The sequence below is a fragment of the Zootoca vivipara genome, chromosome 2 (assembly GCF_965207765.1).
Source record: "Zootoca vivipara chromosome 2, rZooViv2.hap1.1, whole genome shotgun sequence".
In the NCBI taxonomy this organism is placed as follows: Eukaryota; Metazoa; Chordata; class Lepidosauria; order Squamata; family Lacertidae; genus Zootoca; species Zootoca vivipara.
This window is the reverse complement of record NC_142584.1, coordinates 17,028,873-17,043,374: the sequence shown is the minus strand read 5'-3', so window position 1 is coordinate 17,043,374 and position 14,502 is coordinate 17,028,873. Positions and strand designations below refer to the sequence as shown.

Here is a 14,502-nt window from a genome sequence, read left to right as displayed (position 1 = left end):
CCATTTACATAAAATATAGGCAATTATGTGAGCAAGTCCAAAAAAGCGGTGGGAGGGAGGGAGGGACCCCCCATTAAAATAATAATAAGCTAATTGAAAAGAAGGAGATAATTTAGGAGAAAATGCCAACACTTCGAATTCATGGTTCCATGATGATTCGGGAATAGAGTGTGTATGTTTAAAGATAATACCAGAAATACTCCGAATGATACCGTTTAATACTACATATAACGTGTATTCATTGTTGGATAAATAAAACTACATGTACTCTTTTTTCCCTTCAGCGATATTTTATTAAGTTCCAACACTTTTAACATATACAATCGAAACACAATTTCATCTTTGTCAACTTCCTACCGTTTTCCATGTTATTGTTTTCTCCCCTTCTGCTGCATCCTATCTTCCATCTATTAAATCACAAGCATGATATTATAATCTAATTACTTCTGTTGCTCATAGCTCAAATCCAACCTCTTTTTTTTCTACCTTCTGTTGAAATAGGTAGAAAAACTCCCACTAGTTTTGCATATCACAAAACACTTCCCATGGTTTTCTTTTTAGCACCGTAGTTTGGTTAAAACTGCTGAGCTAGTGATTGTAGATGAAACTGATTTATATTTCTGCTGAGTTTCCATTCTCCCCACCATAGATTGCTCAGTCAAATGAATAAAGCAAATATGTTTGTTTCCAAGACGCCAACCGTTGGTTTGGCTCCTTTGTGTGGATCTAAAATTCTTAGATCACTTAATTCACGAGAGACTCCTTGTGTGTTTGTTTGCTGTTTGTTTGCAGATACCTAAGGGGAAACTATTAAGACCTCAGGAAATTTTGAAGAAAGAAAGAAAAAACTTTTTCTAAAGGAAGAAGCACTTTTTGTTTCTGGTCAATTCCCTTGCACAAATGGTGTGCCTCTTTCTAAGGCAATGCTTGCTATCCATAAGCAGTTGCAGTAAATATTTTTCTACACACACAAAAATCTGCCAGAATAACGAGCAGCATTTATTTTAGTCTCTTAATCAACAAACGTTAATATATACTTGGCAGGCCCAAAAACTATGCAGAAGAGCTCCGATAATCCTGAAAGCTTGGCATTGTCTTTTACCAACAGATGTTGTCTTTGGGGTTTGTTGCACCCAACATGTTTGACAAAGGCTGCGGTCAGGTGGTTAATGTGAATCTTTTAAGTTCACCAAGGAGAGTCAGTGACTATTGAGAACTACTTAACTAGATGAGATAGTGTGGCACATTCATGTGTTTTGAATTCAAATCTCAACCTTGGTCCCGCTGGAAGCGAGGTTGGTGGGTAGGTCTTCCATGGCAAAAACCAGTTTTGAGCAGCATCTGAGCCTTCTACAGGCAAATTTGAGGTGGGGTGGGGATTGGCCGAACTCCCTTTCCAGGCCCTACCTCCATCCCTCCCAGTTGGAATCCAGGTTTCGTAGTCAGCCCAGCCCGGAGGCGGCTTGTACGTTGCAATTATTTATATCCCATCTTCTAGCATACAGATCCTCCTGTACCAATGAAAATAAATTGCAAGACCACAATGAAAATTAACTTCTGTTTTGGTGTCAAGATGCTCCACACAGGGCAGGTCGTGGGACATGAGCTTGTGGGGAAGAGGACAATCTGGGTTGGAGCTAAAGCACTCAGGGTCACCGTTGCCTGTCTTTAACTCTTGGTATCCTCCTCGTGGGTCCGTCAGTGGTAGATGGCGATGCAGATTTTACCACTGTGCAGTAAACATGGATCTCTGTTTCATGCGTACAGGGCAGGGGGGAGGAGAGGCCACTACTTGATTTTATGCAGATGAGATGTGATGCTCATCTAGCCTCCAGTAGACTCATGTATGAAGCATTTAGGGATGCCATGGGGGGGGGAGGTAAAAGGTAAAAGACCCCTGGATGGTTAAGTCCAGTCAAAAGCGACTATGGGGCTGTGGCGCTCAGCTCGCTGTTCAGGCCCAGGGAGCTGGTGTTTGACCACAGACAGCTTTCCGGGTCATGTGGCCAGCATGACTAAATAACCGTTTCGGGCGCAACGGGACACCGTGATGGAAACCAGAGTGCATGGAAACACCGCTTTCCTTCCTGCCGCAGCAGTACTTACAGTGGAACCTCGGTTTACGACTACCTCCGTTTACGAACGCTTCGGCGAGCGAACGCCGCGGACCCGGAAGTGTTTACATCCGGGTTCCACGGCGTCAGATGCGCAGAAGCGATCTGTGCAGCTTTCGCATGTGCAGAAGCGATCTGCGCAGTGTGTGTGTGTGCAGAAGCGCTCTATTGGCGCTTTGCGCATAAGCGTGCCTTCGGACCCTGAGATCATCTTCTGAGGCCCTCCTTCGTGTGCCTCCACAAAAGGTTTGGAGGGTGGCAACACAAGAACGGGTCTTCTCTGCAGTGGCCCCCTGTCTGTGGAATGTTCCCCCCAGGGAAGTTCGCCTGGCGCCTTCATTATACACCTTTAGGCGCCAGGCAAAAACATTCCTTTTTAACCAGGCCTTTGGTTGACCTGATCAACATCTTATACCCTTTTAAAATGTGGCTCTTTTCTGGGGGTTTTTTTTAATTGGGTTGCTCTTATTTTGATTATGTTGTGATCTTTTCTGTGAACTGCCCTAAGACCTCTGGGTATTGGGTGGTATAGAAACTCAATAAATAATAATAATAACTTTTAGCTAGCAACAGTATGCATAGTGCATATGTGTAAAAGATATCTGTAACGGCCAAGTATAACCTGGAGTTCATACCTCGGAATGTATTTTACCACTATCGCAACAGCATAGAAAGCCAGTGTTGTCTAGGGGCTAGTGTCAGACTAGGAATTGGGAGGTAAAGGGACCCCTGACCATTAGGTCCAGTCGTGACCGACTCTGGGGTTGCGCACTCATCTCGCATTATTGGCTGAGGGAGCCGGCATACAGCTTCCGGGTCATGTGGCCAGCATGACAAAGCCGCTTCCGGCGAACCAGAGCAGCGCACGGAAACGCCATTTACCTCCCCCCCGGAGCGGAACCTATTTATCTACTTGCACTTTGACGTGCTTTCGAACTGCTAGGTTGGCAGGAGCTGGGACCAAGCAACGGGAGCTCACCCCGTCACAGGGATTCGAACCGCCAACCTTCTGATCGGCAAGCCCTAGGCTCAGTGGTTTAGCCCACAGCGCCACCTGGAATTGGGAGACCAGAGTTCAAATCCACACTCGGGTGATGATAAAATAAATATATTCATTCATTCATTCATTCATTCATTCGCCACCTATCCGGCTGGATTTCCCCAGCCACTCTGGGCAGCTGCCAACAGAATAAAACATCACACATTAAAAACTTCCCTAAACTTTGTGACTTTGGGCCAGCCACTGCACCTTAGTGTAACTTGCCTCACAGGGTTGATGTGGGCATTAAATGGGGCGTGGGGGAACCAAATGCGGCACCTTGAGCTTGGAAAAAAGGTGGGCTACAAACAGGGGTGCCATCCTGAATAAAACATTGGGGGCCCAGAATTGGAAGACACAAGAGCTACATATGATAGATGAATGGCAAATGAAGATGATGGACCATATGGAACTCGCTGAAATGATTGGGAGACTACGTGACCAGAAGTAAAAGACGGTGGAAGAAGATTGGAAGAAATTTAAAGAATATTTTTTAAAAATATTGTAATATATAGAAAATTATTTTCCCGAGGGAAGATTATATAGGCTATTAAGCATAAAAATTTAGATTTGAATGTATAGAGTTAGTAAATGTAGAATTTAATAAAAGGATAATAGGTGATGGAATAATTAAATTAACAAGCAATTATTAGATAATGGTGAATAAACTGCTAAAGATGTATAAGGAAATCCAGAAGGAAGGGGGTCGAGGGAAGTCACCTGATGATGTTTAGGAAAATTAGGTTTATATAAGAAATGTTTTTATATGTTTTGTATGTTTGTACAGTGGAACCTCGGTTTATGAACACCTCGGTTTATGAATTTTCAGTTTACGAACGCCGCGGACCCATCTGGAACGGATTAATTCACTTTCCATTACTTTCAATGGGAAAGTTCGCTTCAGTTTATGAACGCTTCAGTTTATGAACAGACTTCCGGAACCAATTGTGTTCATAAACCGAGGTACCACTGTATTGTTTTATTATTTGTTTCTTTTTTTAAAAAAAAACACACATTGGGGGCCCAGTAAGTCTCTCCTGCATAAAATTGATCACATGATGTGGCACATGCACATTGTTTGAATGGCAATGCCCATCAACTTTAGGGGTGGCTTGGCCCCTTCAAATATTTCATGCCGGGGGGGGGGGGGCAAAAAGACCTTGATCCCTAGGAGTTGGCTCCGATGGCTACAGATGCAGTAAGGAAATAAATAGGATGGAGATGAAAATCAACTTGCATGAGTTAGATGTTGGGCTGGAAAGGTCAACTTTTAAATAGTGCCAGTGGGTTCAGCGAACTTAAGAAATGACCGCATCTCTTCAGAAGGAAAATGTCGAACGGTGTTTTACAATATGCTGACTGCTGTACTTTTCTAACGAAAGAGTAGCATTAAATGGAAGGGTCTCGTCTCAGTGCAGCTTAAGTGAGAATCCTTTCACAGGAACAGAGCAGAATAAGTTGCACGGATTTCTTTTCACACAGCCTGCCATATATAGGGGTGGTCCCAGTCACTCAAAAGCTCATTAAGGAGTGGGGGGGGGAGTGAGTGCCTTTGCAGCCTGCAGCCACTTCTTGGACCACTGCTTCTACCATAAAGAGCAGGCCTGTGCAGGCACCAGATGCAAGTGACTCCTGTACCTTTGATAACCTGTAAATGCCAGAGGTTGCTGCAAAAACCCACCTTGACCTTCCCAGCAAGCCAGGCAAGGAGCATTACTATGGGTCATGGAACCATTCCAGTCTGAAGAGAATGCCTGATGGGGTACAGACAACCCCAAGGTCATTCTGGAGTATGGACTCCCATCCCTGAGATTCCTTGCACCACACTGGACACAGGTGTGGCAGTGGAACACATAGCTGTCAACTTTCGGATTTGAAAATAAGGGATCAGCAGCCTCACCTGTCCACTTTCAGATATGAAAATAAGGGATCAGCAGCCTTACCTGTCCTAGGGACAGTCTATGGCAGGGGTTCCCAAACTGAGGCCCGGGGGCCGGATGTGGCCCAAACGCCTTCTAAATCCGGCCCGCGGACTGTCCAGGAATCAGCATGTTTTTACATGAATAGAATGTGTCCTTTTATTTAAAATGCACCTCTGGGTTATTTGTGGGGCCTTCCTGGTGTTTTTACATGAGTAGAATGTGTCCTTTTATTTAAAATGCATCTCTGGGTTATTTGTAGGGCATAGGAATTCGTTCATATTTTTTTTCAAAATATAGTTCGGCCCCCCACAAGGTCTGAGGGACAGTGGACCAGCCCCCTGCTGAAAAAGTTTGATGACCCCTGATCTACGGTATATCTAACAATCCAAGATAGCAGTGGGAAACGGCGCTGGAATAAGGGAATTTACAGCCAAAAAAAAGGGAAAGTTGACAGCTGTGGCTTAGATTAAGGGAGTTTCCTGCAAAAAAAAGGGAGGGTTGGCAGCTATGGTGGAACATGGAACTTTTCTCAAATAGTACCAACATCTCATTGTCTCAGTCCCCGTGGCGGTGTGCCAAGTTGGCTACACTGCTGGGCTAAACAACGCTCCTGTAGCTGGTTAGTGGAGTTCAGAACACACCTGATATTAGAGACAATACAATTCCGACTCATCCTTCCTCTGTTCTTTTTTATTTTTTTAATTCGCAAAGTGCTTTACATTCTTTATTGTTCGCCCTCACAACAACCCTGCGAGGTAGGCCACTACAACTTCCCCCTTTTACCAGTCAGGAACTGGCGTGACTTCACTTGCCCACGACTGCACGACGAGTCCATTGCAGAGAAGAGACTTGTTAGCTAACCTGTCGCTATTCTCCGGCCCCCTTTCCCTTAAAGAAAACACACACTTCTCTTTTGACGTTCCACCTCTGCCAAGCAACACGAGCGCCATCGTTCTCCCTTATACGCAAAGCTGTCCTGGAACTGGTCCTTTGGTTCATCACAACAGGCACGGTGACTCATTAGTCAAATGGAAACTCACAGGGATTCGCCCCCCTCTCGATGGCTTTTTGATAGACAGCGCCAAAGTCTTTAAATCGCGGGGCACAACCCAGCCAAGCTTCCCCAAAGTGCTCATTGCCCGTGAAGAGGAAGTCGCCGGTTCCTTTCTTCACCTTACACTGCAGCAAGGTCTTGACGGGTCCTCGCCATTTGCCGCTCACTTTATCTTGCTGAAAGATCCGGTTTTTCTGCCTGTAGACCCGCCGCGCGCCAACTTCCACCTGGGACATGTGGTTCTCCGCATCGTGGGTGACGTTGTGGATCGATCCTCTCACCACTAGGTGTAAATTTTGCGTGTTTATTTATGAGGGATTTATGAATCACCCTCCCTCTAAATGGGCACAGGGCAATCCACAACAAACATAATTTTAAAAACAGGTGAGAGATTTTAAAACAGCAAATTGTCGAAACACTGACTCATGGAATGCTGCTAAGGATTAAACACCGCATTATCAAGCCTGGGAAAAGGAAACTGTTCCTTAGTTGACATCTGAAAACCAACAATGTGGAAGACAGGCGTAACTCTAGGGGTGAAGATTCTCTGAGCCTGTGGGTCAAACTTGGCCCATGATGCCATTTTCCCCAAACTGTGCTCATCAGCTGACATCACCGGGGGTCCTTTACCTTTTTTTAACCTTTTACTTTATACAGTAATGGCTTGGCTTCCCCCAAATAACTATGGGATGTGTAGTTTGTTAAGGTTACTGAGAGTTGTCAGCAGACCCCCTTTCCCCTCACAGAGCTACCGTCCTTAGGGTGGTTTAACAGTCAGTCTCTCTTTCCAGAAAATGCTAGGAATTGTACCTCTGTGAGGGCAACAGGGGTCTCCTGACGCTTTTCAGCATCCTTGGTAAGCCACACTTCCCATGATTCTTTGGGAGAAGCCATGCCGTTTTTGTAGTGGTATCACGGTGCTTTTAAATGTCATGTGCGGATGTGCCCAAGGTCTTCTACTCTGCTCAAGCTGATAGGTCATTTCCCTCCTTCTCTCGCTCAGCTAAAGCAGTCAGCCCCACTGTTTTTGAGTTGATTAAGTTACCAAGACTCAAGCCAGGAAGTTCCTCCTTGCTGGGCCTGCAAAACACACACACACACACACACACACACACACACACACGACTGACAGATGTTGTGCTGCAGGCCACACGGTGGGGGGCATTTAGCCTTAAAGCATCCACAGAACAGAAGAAATAGCCCTTTGAGATGACTCTATTTATGGCTTCACTTCCTCGTCCTGAGTTCAGCAATCACCACCCCCAGGTTCGAGTGTGTGTGTGTGGATTAGATCAAAATAACTGGTCGTGGAAGTGCAATTGACCCCCAAAGCACACTTAGCTTTATGGTTCTTAAGAGCCTCGGCCCTCAGACCTCATGAACAACTTGGAGCAGGAGGAACAAGAGCATTATAGTTTGTCAATAGACTTGACTGAAGCTGGGGGGTGGGGGGGGAGAAGGGGAACAGAACAGGGGGACATCTGTTATGCTAAAAGGCTAGTGGCTCCAGGAAATTGGATTAACTAAGGAAGTTCCCGAAGTCTTCCTAAGTAAGTTCTTTGTGCCCATGACATGAGTGAGATATTTATCCTCAGAGGGGGGAAGATTTCAAATACTTCCTTCTTTTGCAGACAAATTCCATGATTGATTATTTGGTTTGGGATGCCATATTTTCAGTCACAAGTGGGAATTGTCCTCTGAGAGCTATAGGTGTGGAAATGGGCTTGTGACCAAATTAGGGACAATTTATTCACCCACTGGCCTTAAATACACACACACACACACACACACACACACACACACACACAATGAGGAGGGGTGTTTTGCCAGGTAGAATTCAGGGTGCACTCGATTCAGCGGCCGTCTAAAAATGCTATCCCGAGGACCCAGATTTCAATGTAGAACATCACCACGAATACAATGGAGCCAGATGTATGTGACGGATCATTCTGAAGTTCACAATCAGCCTGGGATGGCGACAAAAATAAAAGTTGCCATGGCTCCAAAATATGCCCCCCCCCAGCCCTCCCCTAATAGCGATGCAAATTGGCTTTGAGGAGACCTTTACACAATGAGCCAGTTTATACGACTTGCAGGGCAATATAAGTTTAGTGGATCTTACTCCCAGGTTACAGAAGACCTGCAGAATTTCTCTTCACATGGCCACCACTAGGCATGACTGGAGTTGGCACAAAGGTCCTATCTGTGACGACCCATTTGTTCATGAAAACCATTGCTTGATGTTTTAGTGATGTGAACTTTAAAGACCATTAGCAGCGTGGAACCATCGTAGGGCTCAACTCAGTGATTCATACCAGATCCTGCCAAGAACCAGTTAGTCCTGCAGGAGACCTCGGTTGTTGAACGTACAGTAATCCATTCTGGAAGACCGTTCGACTTCCGAAACATTTGGCAACCGAGGCGCGGCTTCCGATTGGTTGCAAGAGCTTCTTGCACTCAAACGGAAGCAGCGTCGGACATTCGAGTTCCGAGGAACACTTGAAAACCGGAACATTTACTTCCAGTTTTTTGGCTTTCAGGAACCGAAATGTTCAAAAACAGAGCCGTTCAAGAACAGAGAGAGAGAAAGGGAGAGGGAGAGAGGGAGGGAGACTTAGGGGAGTGTGACTCTGCTGATCTTCCTCAATTTCTAAACACTTTCAATACAATAGACCAGACATCTCCAAACTGCGGCCCTCCAGATGTTTTGGCCTACAACTCCGATGATCCCTTGTTAAGAGGACCAGTGGTCAGGGATGATGGGAATTGTAGTCCAAAACATCTGGAGGGCCGAAGTTTGGGGATGCCTGCGATAGACCATGATATCCTTCTGGAGCAACTTGGAACAGTTTGCACCTCTCCAAAAAATGATGTTCTCCTGCCAAGTTCACTTACCAAAATCACTGCTGCAAATAGCCATGAGAAGTTCCATGTTGTCACAGGGGCGGCACATAGCTGGGGAAGGAAAACACAAAGTCAAGGAGGAGTATTGCTAGAGGGCTTCTGAACGAGTACCAAACGGTAAGCCTGGTGCAATGACCTCAATAGCATCTGGATCAAGTTTTGCCTTCATTCTGAACATCTGAGAGCCGTTGCATGATGACCACTTTTCTGTAACATGGGGTGGGGGAGTGGAATATGGGGTCCTGCAGACATTGGTGGACCAGAGCTGCTTTCACTCCTGGGTCTTGGTCCTGTTGCCTGGAGCTGCAGCCCAACGACACCTGAAGATCCACAGGTTCCTCACCTTTGACCAGGCCTAGGCTGGGTGGTGCAATGCGCCAGGGCGCCCGCCCGCCTGCCAGCTGATGTCTGAGCCCTATGGCTCCTCCTCCTCCTCCTCCTCTCCTTCGGCCCACGAGAATCCCCTCAGCTGCTGCCTGCCGAGCTGCTGTCGCCTGCGGGAGCGGCAGTGGCGGGAACGGCTCCCGAGGGGGTTCCTCCACATCTGGTGCCCGCCACCCCACCACCACCAGGGCACAGGCAGTGGCGTGGCACCCGCCTCCTGCTCCTTGGGCTGCTGGGAGCGCAGGCGGAGGCAGCGGTGGACTGGTCAGCCGGCCAGGGAACAAGCGGCGCACTGCGGGACCTGGAATTCACCTGAGCTGGCAGCGGGACACCGCACAGTAGGTGAGGGGTGGCGGGAAGCCTGGGCTGGTGGTACTGGGGACCCTGAGCCAGGGCGAGAGAGAGCAGCTTGGGGAAAGGGAGGGGGCGCCGGAGGGACCTTTGGGCCACAGCCCTGGATTTGCTTAAGATGGCCCTGCCTCTGACCTTGAGGGCTCTTGTGATAATCTGCTCAGGAGCATCTGTTTCCAAAGCAGTGCATAATTTCTGTCGATTGCTCAGGCCTGTAGAGGTCAGCTTCATACCCTCCAACATTTCTCCATTGAAAATAGGGGCATTTGACAAATATATGAGGCACAAGGTCTTTTTAAGACAAGCACTCTCTGGAATTAGATACCTTGGATGGCTCACTAGGAATGCTTGCTCATAGCATTCAAAATGTTTCTTCTTCCATTATTTTAATTCCTTTATAGTTTAACTGGTGGGGATGCAAGAGGGGGCCTTCTTGCTGGCTTGTAATTATTTGTATGTTTTAAACCGGTTATATATATATATATATATATATATATATATATATATATATATATATATATATGTACAGTTGTACCTTGGAAGTCGAATGGAATCCATCCCGGAAGTCTGTTCGACTTCCAAAATGTTCGGAAGCTGCAGAAGCCCCGTCAGACGTTCGGCTTCCAAAAATAGTTCGCAAACCGGAACAGTCACTTCAGAACAGTCCATTTGGGAGCCAAAACGTTCGAGAACTAAGCTGTTCAAAAACCAAGGTTCAACTGTACAGAGCTTTAATGTTTGTTTCCCCTGTATTTCCCTATGTTTTTATCTGTAAGCTGCCTTGAGTCCCATCAGGGGAAAAGGCAAGGTAAAAATATATACTAATAAATAAATAATAATAATAATAATAGCAAAAAAATGGGTAAAACTTTTATTTTGCTCTTCTGGTATAGCTGATTGGATGGCTGGTTTTGCTTTCATTTTATCTTTTGACCTGGTTGCAGCTGCTGATGCGAATAGCTTGCTATACACACACACATATACATTTGATATTTTATTGATCTAATTGTTTTATTGGCAGCTTCTTGGGGGGGGGGGATGGGGTTATTTCATGTGAACTTCCTGAAGAGCCCCTGTCCTCATATGAGGTTCGAACACAAATTGGGGGAAAATGAGACCCGCACGTGGTAATTGCTTACCTTCCACAAGCGCCATTTTCTGGAAGTCTGGGCCTGTGATGCTCTTGTTGCTCAGCAACTCGTACTGGAAGCTGGCTGTCCTGCGGCTGATGTCCCTCTGAGGACTGGCCTGCAGGAAAAGTGCCACCCGCTGGGGCGTGCGGGTGCTGAAGCAGGAGACTTGGTGCAGGCGGGGCTCCTCGGCGTCACTCAGCAGCAGGTGGAGCTGCCCGTCCCGCTCCACATAGATGTTGGCACCTTGGAAAGTGTTGGACGGCTTGATGCAGACGGCGGTGTGCTGAGCGCTGGACAGGTTGGGCTCCAAGATGACACGGAGGGCTCGGGCCGGGTACATCCATTCCAGGAAGCCCTCGGTACAACGCAGGTGGACCTGCTCCACTGCACGGGAGTGGGGCTCCCAGCTCAAGCCACTAGAAAACAGAGGGGTGGACAACTGTGATTAACCAGGGTACAAGGAGTAAGAGGCAGCCAGAGAAAAATAAGACCTAGGGCTTCCATTTTATTCCCACTAGAACTGCCAGGTCCATTCCCTAAAAGGGATCCTGTAAAAAGGTAAAGGTAAAGGACCCCTGGTTGGCTAAGCCCAGTCAACGGCAACTATGGGGTTGCGGCACTCATCTTGCTTTCAGGCTGAGGGAGCCGGCGTTTGTCCACAGACAGCTTTCCGGGTCATGTGGCCAGCATGACTAAATTGCTTTCTGGTGCAACAGGACACCGTGATAGAAACCAGAGCAGCGCATGGAAATGCCGTTTACCTTCCTGCCACAGCGGTGCCTATTTATCTACTTGCACTGGCATGCTTTCGAAACTGCTTGGTTGGCAGGAGCTGGGACGGAGCAACAGGAGCTCACCCCATTGCGGGGATTCGAACTGCTGACCTTCTGATCGGCAAGCCCAAAAAGCTCAGCGGTTTAGACCACAGCGCCACCCACATCCAACTGTTACCTAGAGGAATCTCAACCCCCCTCCCTGTAACTCATACATATTTTTGGCTTGGTTATTAGCTTAACGCTGGAGAGCTCAGTTGGTTAGAGCATGGTGTTGATAACACCAAGGTTGCAGGTTCAATTCCCATGTGGGGATAGCTGCATATTCCTGCATTTCAGTGGGTTGGAAGAGATGATAGTCAGGATCCCTTCCAAGCCTACAATTCTAAGGTTCTAATTCTATGCTGCTACTATTTTCTCCCTTATACACAGAACCTGCATTTTGCTTTGCACCTAGTTACCAATACACATTATTTTGAATTATGGTGCTGGAGGAAACTCTTGAGAGTCCCATGGACTGCAAGAAGATCAAACCTATCCATTCTGAAGTAAATCAGCCCAGAGTGCCCACTGGAAGGACAGATCGTGAAGCTGAGGCTCCAATACTTTGGCCACCTCATGAGAAGAGAAGAATCCTTGGAAAAGACCCTGATGTTGGGAAAGATTGAGGGCACTAGGAGAAGGGGACGACAGAGGACGAGATGGTTGGACAGTGTTCTCGAAGCTACGAACATGAGTTTGACCAAACTGCGAGAGGCAGTGCAAGACAGGAGTGCCTGGCGTGCTCTGGTCCATGGGGTCACAAAGAGTCGGACACGACTAAACGACTAAACAACAACAACCAATACACATTATTTTGTTGTTTTTGTGTGTTGTTTCATGTTATTCTTAATTAAAAAAACAAACAAACTACACACACAAATTCATACATATAAAACTAACCATACTGGCCTTCTGACTGGTGTGTATGTTTCCTCACATATGGATTTATCTCTGGACTGGAGTCACATTCACCAATAGCAATTTTGGGGCAGATATTTAGGAAGTCGGCCTTTTGAGCCAGAGTAGGCCAGAGGCTAAAGGGGAAATCTTCTACACAGTCAAATATGGAAGCCAGAGTTCAGCTTTCAGTACCTACATGCTTCAGATCAGAGCAGAACATGGCCACTTTTAGGTAGCCAATTGACACATTCTGTACATTGTCGAGACAAAAAAGTTTTAGCTTTTTTTAAATAAGTAAAAATGTAATCATACAGGGATCATTTCAGAACAAGCAGTCCGTATTTAAGAACTGCAGAAAGTTAGAGCTTGATGGGGTCGGGGGAGCCTTGTGTAGCGTGATTCTGTACATACAGACTCAGAAACAAGCCCCATTGCATTCAGGAGAACAATATTTTATGCAGCCTTAAAATCCCTTTGAGTTCAGTGGGAGAGGGAAGTTGAAATTCCTCCCATTGCACTCAATGGGACTTAAACTGTTTGCCAGGACAATGTGCTTAAAGCTGCCAGGTATTTAAAATTATGCTATTATGAATTGTGCTGTTAATGTTGTGCACTGCCCTGGGATCTTCGGATATAGAAACTGAAATAATAATAATAATAATAATAATAATAATAATAATATCCATTTCCTCGGGCGGGTAAGTTCCGCGTCGCTTTGCCTCGCCCTCTCCGCCCGCGGCTTACCTGCCCTTCCAGCTGCAGTAGTCGGCGGCGCACGGCTGCAGCCACAGGCGGAGCAGCAGCGGGAGAAGCAGCAGCATCCGCGGAGGCGGCGTCCCTGCGCGCTTGCTCCGCGCCTCCCGCTCCGGGGACATCAAGCGGCGGCTTGGGGGCAGCTGGGGGCCGAGCCAGCGCGAAGCCAGTCCCTCCGTCGAGAAGGGAAGGAGGAGAGGGGAGCCAAAAAAGGTGCTTCGTTTTCCTTTCTCTCTCCGCGGGAGAGAGAAGGAAAGCGGCCTCGTTGGAGAGCACTGGGTGGAGACTGGAGAGAGACAGAGGCGCGCGCTGTGCGCAACAGGACGAACCGAATGAAACGGGAGACCCTCCCTACCAGCGTCCCATGCTTGCATTTCAACGAGGTCTAATCTGCGGTTGAGTTGACAGATGTCCCTGGTTTTCCAGAACTCCCACTTCTCCCCCCAGCATCGCCAAACATAGGGGCTGCGCTTTGTTGCAAAGAGCCCCCTCCCCGACAACCAAACCAAATTATACATACAGAAAGGAGGGAGCAAGGCGAATTCTCGCCATTATTGAATGCCGAGTTAGTGCGTATGCGTGCATTTAGTTGTTCATGTATGGGCTGTGGGTTGGAAAGGTGGTATATAGCAGCAACTTATTATCGTTATTATTATTTTATTTTATTATTATTTCCATCTAATCATTACACTTCTCTCCTGCAGCCTTCACCACTAATGCTAGGACCAACAACGGGTCAATACAGACCACATAAGAGATTATGCCGAAATGGCAAAATTAACTGGGAAGCTCAGAAATCAAGCAGACAAGAACTTTAAGAAAACCACACTTGTAAAGTAACGGAAACCTATATGGATAATTTAGAAGGACAAGAATTTGGATATGCAGTTGTAAATATTATCATTAGGACCCATGGAAAGGATTGGGGGGGGGGGAGTCAGGAGATTCAGAGTGCAGTAATCTCAATATTTGCATTTGGAATTGGTTTGTGGGTTTTTTTGTTACATTTTTATACCTTTTAAAAAACCAAATACAAAAAATATTTTTTTAAAAACACACAACACGGACCACATAAGCAAAAGGCAGCAGGTTTAAACTCCTTAATAGGAGTAGGACTGGAACCAATGGCTTCA

The 14,502-nt window shown here is 46.6% G+C and overlaps 1 protein-coding gene across 1 annotated transcript; it reads right to left on the bottom strand.

The window, feature by feature from the left end:
• Positions 1-5,757: 5,757 nt before the first annotated feature.
• On the bottom strand, positions 5,758-13,769 carry LOC118081460 (meteorin-like protein). The gene is made up of 4 exons (XM_035107946.3): positions 13,361-13,769; positions 10,908-11,317; positions 9,025-9,084; positions 5,758-6,412 (listed from the first exon to the last, which is right to left on the bottom strand). Exons 1-4 carry the CDS (start codon positions 13,741-13,743, stop codon positions 6,096-6,098), a joined length of 1,170 nt encoding a protein of 389 aa, XP_034963837.3. The 5' UTR covers positions 13,744-13,769; the 3' UTR covers positions 5,758-6,095.
• Positions 13,770-14,502: the final 733 nt, after the last annotated feature.

Excerpts from the sequence above, each read along its gene's own strand:
- LOC118081460 (XM_035107946.3), bottom strand. The coding sequence starts at position 13,743 with ATGCAAGCATGGGACGCTGGTAGGGAGGGTCTCCCGTTTCATTCGGTT. Across the intron at positions 11,318-13,360 it reads TACTGCAGCTGGAAGGGCAG|TGGCTTGAGCTGGGAGCCCC; the intron begins GTAAGCCGCGGG and ends TCTGTTTTCTAG. Across the intron at positions 9,085-10,907 it reads GAAAATGGCGCTTGTGGAAG|CTATGTGCCGCCCCTGTGAC; the intron begins GTAAGCAATTAC and ends TTCCTTCCCCAG.